Below are 6,870 nucleotides of genomic sequence, written 5' to 3'. Positions count from 1 at the left end.
TGTGACACACACCTGTAATCCCAGCATTCAGGAAGCTGAGGCAGGAGACAGTCTCCTTACAAAAATAAATAAAAGTTAAAAAAGAGGCAGGTGGATCTCCGAGTTTGAGGCCAGCCTAATCTACAGAGTGAGTTCCAGGATGGCTGGAGCTACACAGAAAAACCCTGTCTCGGGGGGAGAAAAAAATGATTATGATCGGAAAGTGGTGGTGCACACCTTTGATCCCAGCACTCAGGAGGCAGAGTTAACTCCAGCCTGGGCTACAGAATTGAGTTCCAGGACAGCCAGGGCTACAGAGGGAAGGAAGGGGGAGGGTGTTTCTTGGGGTGCAAGCACTCCAGGGGTGTGCACACTGGGAGGAGTAGGGCTGCTAAGGTAGCTGGATGTTGATTCTCCCAGGGCTTGCAACCATGGCAAAATGCCTGTTACCACACTGGAGAATCCAGGTGAAACCAGTTTAGAAAGATCCTCTTGGCTGCAGTTAGAGCAACTGTTCTCAAGAACCAGGCAAGCAATGGTGGCCGCTCGGGTGGAAGGCTGGACGGACAATGGCACAGCACACAGTAGGCACTTCATAAACAGCGGTGATTCCTAACCCCAGCACTGGGATGGGCTGGAAACAGAAGCTGGGAGGTGTGTGAATGGAACAGAAGGAAGAGGAGGCGCTGGGAGGTACCTGTCGGCAAACCCGTCGGCCCGAGTTCAATCCCAGGCCATACATGATGATTTTGGGAGAATGACACCCAAAAGCCCCCTGACTCCTACATGTACGCATACAGTGTAGGTGCACACCGGCAAACACGCGTGGTATAAATGTAATTTAAAAAAATATTTAGCCGGGCGATGGTGGCACACACCTTTAATCCCAGCACTCGGGAGGCAGAGGCAGGAGGATCTCTGTGAGTTCGAAGCCAGCCTGGTCTACAGAGTGAGTTCCAGAAACAGCCAGGGCTGTTACACAGAAAAACAGAAAGAAAAGAAAGAAAGAAAGAAAATGTAAGTGGAGAGGCTGAAGAGATGGCTCCGTGGTTAAGGGCACTTGTTGCTCTTGCAGAAAACCTGGGTCCGGTTCCCAGCACCCACAAGGAGGCTCACAACCCTCTGTTAACTCCAGTTCCAGGGGATTTAATACCATCTACGGCCTCTTCAAGTGCCAAGCATACATGTAGTGCACAGACACACATGTAGGTAAAGCATTTACACACATAAATCTGAAAGAATACAAATGTTTCCATGGGAGAAGAAGACAGGACAGGGATGGAGAGGGTGAGCTGCAGTAATGAATAAAATAACAATAAGTTCCCGGTTTCAAGAGTGGTGGCAGGCAGGGCATCGTGGCACAAACCTTACATCCCAGCACTTGGGAGGCAAAGGCAGGCAGATCTCTGTGAGTTTGAGGCCAGCCTGGTCTACAGAGTGAGTTCCAGGCTAGTCATGGCTACATGGAGAGAGCCTGTCTCAAAGGCAGTAAGGGTGATCTTTTAATTTTATATGCATTGGTGTTTTGCCATGGGTGTTGGAACATGCCTTGGAACTAGAGTTATAGACAGCTGTGAGTTGCCTTGTGGCTGCTGGGAATTGAACCCCAGTCCTCTGGAAGAGCAGTCAGTGCTCTTAACCCCTGGGCCATCTCTCCAGGCCCCTAAGGGTGATCTTAATAACAGCAAAAGATCCATATGCTGTATGCAGTGGAGCAGAGTAGAAATGTGGCCAGTGGGGCCCCCTTTGCCTAGCATGCACCTGGGCCCATCTCCAGAACCACGTAAGTGCCTGCATTTATTAAATGATGTTTGCTAAGTGTCAGGAGCTGTTTTAAGCACTTTATACCCAAGTATTCTAGAACGCCTATCCCCCAATAAATATTCGCTATCTTCATTTTACAGATGAGGAAACTGAGGCACAGATTGGTTGAATTTGTCACAGGCAGTGAGGATTCAAACCCAAGGAACCCGACTCTCAGGCGAATGTCCTACAGCAATTAGCTCCGGCTTGCTAGGAACTGAGTGGTAGGGAAGGTTATGGCGCTGTCTGAACCAGTGGGGGCTGGGATCCAGGGAGGAGCCGGTATCTGAGCCCAGGCTTGTGGGTTGACGAATCTGCCAGGTTCCTAAGAAGGGGAAAGGCATTCTGGGGGTGAGAAGAACTTCACCATACTTCGGGATAGGATGTCACTTTAGTTAGGTCATGCCCTTGGCCCTCTGGAGAGCAATAAGGGGGCTGAAGGGAGGGAGATGGACGGGAGCAGGAACGACGCTCCCTTCCGGCTTTGCGCCGGGAACAAAGTAGCTCACGCAGCAGCAGCGCTGCCTGGGATGGATGGAAAGACCCCTCCTCCTCAGGAGGGTCCTGCAGAGTGCGAACGGACTACACCTAAGACCCCAGAGTTTCCAGAAATGGTGCGGGGTGCGGGGGAGAAGCGTTGCCCCCTGCTGGGTCCCAGCTTCCGCACACCTTCACCCTACCGGTCCCAGGCGCCTTTGTCACGGCGGCCAGCTCACCCTGCGGACCGCCCCGCCCCACCCCACCCCACCCCACTCCACCCCACCCCACCCTCCTACTCCACCCCGACCCCACCCCCCACCCCACCCCAGCTCCAGTGCCAGGTACAACTGCAGCCCACTTGCCGAGCTGCCCACGGCCAGCGCCAGACGCGGGTAGCCGGCCGCGAACCTGTACAGCCGGCCGAGCACCGCCCAGCACTCCGCCGCCCGTGCCTCGGGCTCGCGTGACCCAGTTCCTTGTCCTATGCCGCCGCTCCGGGGCACGCTCTGGGCGCCAAGCCAGCCAGGCGACCCCCAAGGACCCTTGCCCCCAATCACTCCCCGGTCAGTCAGGCCAGTTTTGCATTCATTGTCAGCTTTTATTCCTTCCAGCCACAAGGCCCGAAGGAGCTTCCTTTCCCGGGTGGGGAGGGGAAGGCAAGGGTGGAGTTGTCCACACCCAGGGGGCCTGCAATCTGGGTGGAAGCGAAGGCCGGCTCTTTACTGAACGCCCTCCATCATCTTCAGGAACTCTGCGGAGAAAAGAGAGACGCGGTCAGGGGTACCCACTCCGGGAGCAGAGACCTGGCTCGCAGAGGGGTGCCCAGTCGCTAATGGGTAAATTGCACTAAGCTGCGGGAGCACCCTTGTCCAGCCCCACCTACGAAGCTAAGAGCACCCTCTGGCCCTCACCATCGAAATCAATGCGGCCATCGTTGTTTTTATCGCCGTCCTTCATCAGGGATTCGATCTCCTCATCTGTCACGTGCTCCCCAGAAGCCCGGAAAATCTCAGCCAGCTCCTCAGCATCAATGTAGCCGTCTGCGTTCCTTTGGGGAAGAGGGACCGAGCAGGACGCAGGGAACCGGTGAATTTCTGGAGCCGGGCCTGACGCCTCAGCTCACACCCTGACCCTGGCCAGCCTGCCCCTTGGCTTCAGGCCAGCAGCCTCCATCCGATCCCAAGTCCGTGATCCCAGACGCCCCCCACCCCCGCACCTGTCAAAGATGCGGAAACACTCCGCCAGCTCCTCTTCGCTCTTCCCTTTCGCATCCTCTTTCATCTGGCGGACCATCATGACCAAGAACTCCTCAAAGTCGATGGTACCGCTGCCTGCGGGGAGCGGGGAGCGGGGAGCGAGCGTCAGACTTAGCCCAGCACGCACTGTGCCCCTCCCCACCGCCCCCTGCCCTGGAGGGCCCAGCTCACCATCCTCGTCCACCTCCTCAATGATGGCATCCAGTTCCTCTTTGGTGGGCGTCTGCCCTAGCATCCTCATCACGGTGCCCAGCTCTTTAACGCTGATGTCCCCACCACCATCAGCGTCAAACATGTCAAAGGCAGCCTTGAACTCTAAAGCGGGGAGGGATGAGTGAGGCCAGCTGGATTGTCAGCCTCACATCTCTTCTCCCCTCCCCCGGTGGCCCACACTCACTCACCAGCGATCATCTCCTCGCTGAGGTAGGACCTGGCCTCAGCCTGTTGGTCCGTCTGGAGAAAACAAAGAGAGAATCAGAGCGCAGAAGGGCAGGATTCTTACCTCAGTTTCACTCTCCATGGCCCCCACTTGTTAGGAAGTGCCCCTGGGCCCTCCAGAACCACTCCAAATCTGCTGCACCTCCCAGGTAGCCCTCAGTGCCCGCCCCCAGTGCTGAGGAGAGGAGACACAGATTGTGCCCAGAGTTTTCTCACCGTATCCTCTGACAGCCGAGCCAGGAACTCCCCACCCCCATCCCAGCAGTGACCTTTGGCAAGTCACACTTCCTGGGCTGCTTTGCGGGGACAATAGGAAATCAGGGGTGGCAGAGGGTTTGGGATGTGTTAGCACCATTGGAGGGTGATTTTCTAGTTCCCCCTATCTCGTGATGCTGCTTGGTGCTTGACTAGTGGCCATAAATATTTGTCCTGAACTAAATAATGGAATGCAGAGTCTCAGAACACCTGCCAAGTGCTCAGAGGCTGAGACCACAGGAAGACATGGGCAGCTTCGCCTCAGAGGGTTTGCCGAGGCAGAATTTCACACTCAGTCAATGAAGAAAACACCTCCGGCACTGTGTCAAATGTGGTGGGGCCTTGCCTTGGTGTGAAAACAAGGAAATTTTGTTCTGTTTCGACATTTTGGTTTTGGTTCTGGTTTTTAGATTGTCTTGCTATGTAGCTCAGGTTGAGCTGGAACTCATGATGTAAACCAAGCCAGTCTCAAGTTCTCCATTTTCCTGCCTCAGCCTCCTGAGTACTGGGTTTTCACATGCATAACGTGTGACCCTTAATATACGGTTTCCGTGGATTTTTCCAGGTCACAGCCAAGCCAGGCCATCTAGGTCAGGGCTTTGGTGGCCTGGTGGTGAGGAAGGAGTGATGAGCCCAATGTGTTCTTCATCCAGCTGGCCCAGATCCTCCATCGCTCCTCTGCCCCTTGGCCTGATCAGGAGGGTAGGCTATTTTTAGATGGGCATGGGCAGTGGCAGCTGGCCTCTGGAGTCCAATTACTCCTTCAAGTGAAGTGGGAAGGAGGATCTCAGAAGAAAATGGCAGCCCCAGGTTAGACCCCCTCTGTGGATGGTCAGGGTCTCTAACTCTGGCCTGTCACACACTCCCACTTCCCATCATCCTCAGGATTCTTGAGGATGCACCTGAGCTGGCTTGCAGGCCCCATAGGCCTCCCATCGTACAGGGAAGCCTTTCTTCTCCGGCTGCCACAGGCTCGGCTGGGCCTAGGAAGCCAACTCTGCCTCTGCCTTGCTGGGTGACTTTTCCCTGCCCTCAGGGTCTCCATCTCTCCTATGAAGCAGTCGGGCTGAGACCTTTTCCACACAACCCTGGCTGCAGAATGACACTGTCTCAAGCCTCAGAAGGTAGCCAGGACATCACAGCCTTGAGGAACATCTTGACCAGCCCTCCCCATGCAAAAGAAGTCACAGACTTCCCAGGATGTCCACTTGGGTTCCAGCAACCCTTATCGTCCTTCAGATGTCCACACTGCTGCCCACAGAACACCCAGTGCTGGGACTGAAGGAGGCCCAGAAGCAGCCCGCGAACATGTCCTTACCATGGTTGCTGGTTTCAGGGACTCCTCTGCTGTGGGTCGTCTCCTTCGCACTCCACCACCAAAGGTGCCCTAGGTCTCTCTAGCCCCCAGGATTTGTAGGGGCATCCTCTCTTCCCTCCTCCCTGCTCCCCAGAACTAGATGCCCTGACCAATCAGATCCGGGGGTCAGTAAGCCCCACCCCTCCCAGAGTCCTAGCCCATTACCTAATTTAGCCAAGGGCCTTCACAGGGAAATTTAAGCTTCTGAGCAGGTGGCAGGCTCTGACGTCTCCTAGATTCTTAGGAGAAGGGCTCGCCCTGCCCCACTGTCCTGTGTGGCTCCCTTCCCCCAGCACACTTGCTCCAAGACGGGAGGGGATGTTCAGAATAGAGACAGCACAGTGGAAGTGGAAAGGGAAGAGCCCAGGCTTGAAGTCCATGTGACTGTGGGTCCATGGTGAGGCCCCTCAAAGCACACCTTCCTCCAAGATAGAAACGGCAGATGGGAGCCCAGATGAACAGGTCACCTAGCTTATGCTAGGCATCTAGGGCTGGTGCTTGGCCCATCGGGGAAGGGATACCTAGGCCATTCCTTACTGAACTCTCACAACATGTCACGTCTCCACATTACACTGAGCATCTCAGCTCCATGATCTCATCTGGTGTTCATCCTGTGAGGTGGTAACTATTATTACCCCCATCTGACTGGAGTGCTTTGCAAGTCACACAGGTCTACAGAGAATTCTTTTCCCCCATTTGGAGGCCAGATCTCAGGTGTTCCAGGCTGGCCTTGAACTCCTTAGGTAGCTATGATGATGTTGACGTTCTAATCCCCCTGCCTCCACCTCCAGAGTGCTGGGATCTACGGGCATATGCCACTAAGCCCTTTTTAAGTCCTTTGATTGATTTTACCACAGAGACTCCACTGTCACCTGAGCTGGCCTGGAACTCCTGGGCTCAAGCAATCCTCTTGTCTTAGTCTCCCAGATCACTGAGACTGTAGGTGTGACAGATTTATGCAGTGTTGGGAAACCAAATCAGGGCTCTGTGCATGCTATAAAGCACTCTCCCGACTGAGCTCCGCCCCCAGCCCTGGCGATTCTTTTCGAACTTAATTGTTCTGTCAGCACGTATATCTGTGCACGATGTACATGCCTGGTGCCCAAATGGACCAGAAGAAGGCATCAGATCCCACAGCTGGGAGCCCCTGTGAGAATGCTGGGAATTGAACCAAGGTCCTCTGGGAGAGCAGCAAGTGCTCTTAACCAGTTCTTATCAGTTAACCTTCACTGTGGAATCAAGTTAGGACAGGCAGGCCTTGGGGACGCACCCAGGAGAAGCTCCAGAGCTATGAGAGTGGGG

The 6,870-nt window shown here is 54.9% G+C and overlaps 1 protein-coding gene across 1 annotated transcript; it reads right to left on the bottom strand.

The window, feature by feature from the left end:
* Positions 1-2,839: 2,839 nt before the first annotated feature.
* On the bottom strand, positions 2,840-5,642 carry Tnnc2 (troponin C2, fast skeletal type). Its single transcript, XM_006970984.4, has 6 exons — positions 5,530-5,642; positions 3,920-3,971; positions 3,690-3,833; positions 3,479-3,593; positions 3,174-3,310; positions 2,840-3,013 (listed from the first exon to the last, which is right to left on the bottom strand). The coding sequence occupies exons 1-6, from the start codon at positions 5,530-5,532 to the stop codon at positions 2,982-2,984; spliced, it is 483 nt and encodes a 160-aa protein (XP_006971046.1). The 5' UTR covers positions 5,533-5,642; the 3' UTR covers positions 2,840-2,981.
* Between the last annotated feature and the right edge of the window lie 1,228 nt (positions 5,643-6,870).

This window comes from Peromyscus maniculatus, chromosome 4 (assembly GCF_049852395.1).
Source record: "Peromyscus maniculatus bairdii isolate BWxNUB_F1_BW_parent chromosome 4, HU_Pman_BW_mat_3.1, whole genome shotgun sequence".
NCBI classification, from domain to species: domain Eukaryota; kingdom Metazoa; phylum Chordata; class Mammalia; order Rodentia; family Cricetidae; genus Peromyscus; species Peromyscus maniculatus.
Note: the sequence above shows the minus strand (reverse complement) of the source record. Positions and strands in the feature narration are given on the sequence as shown.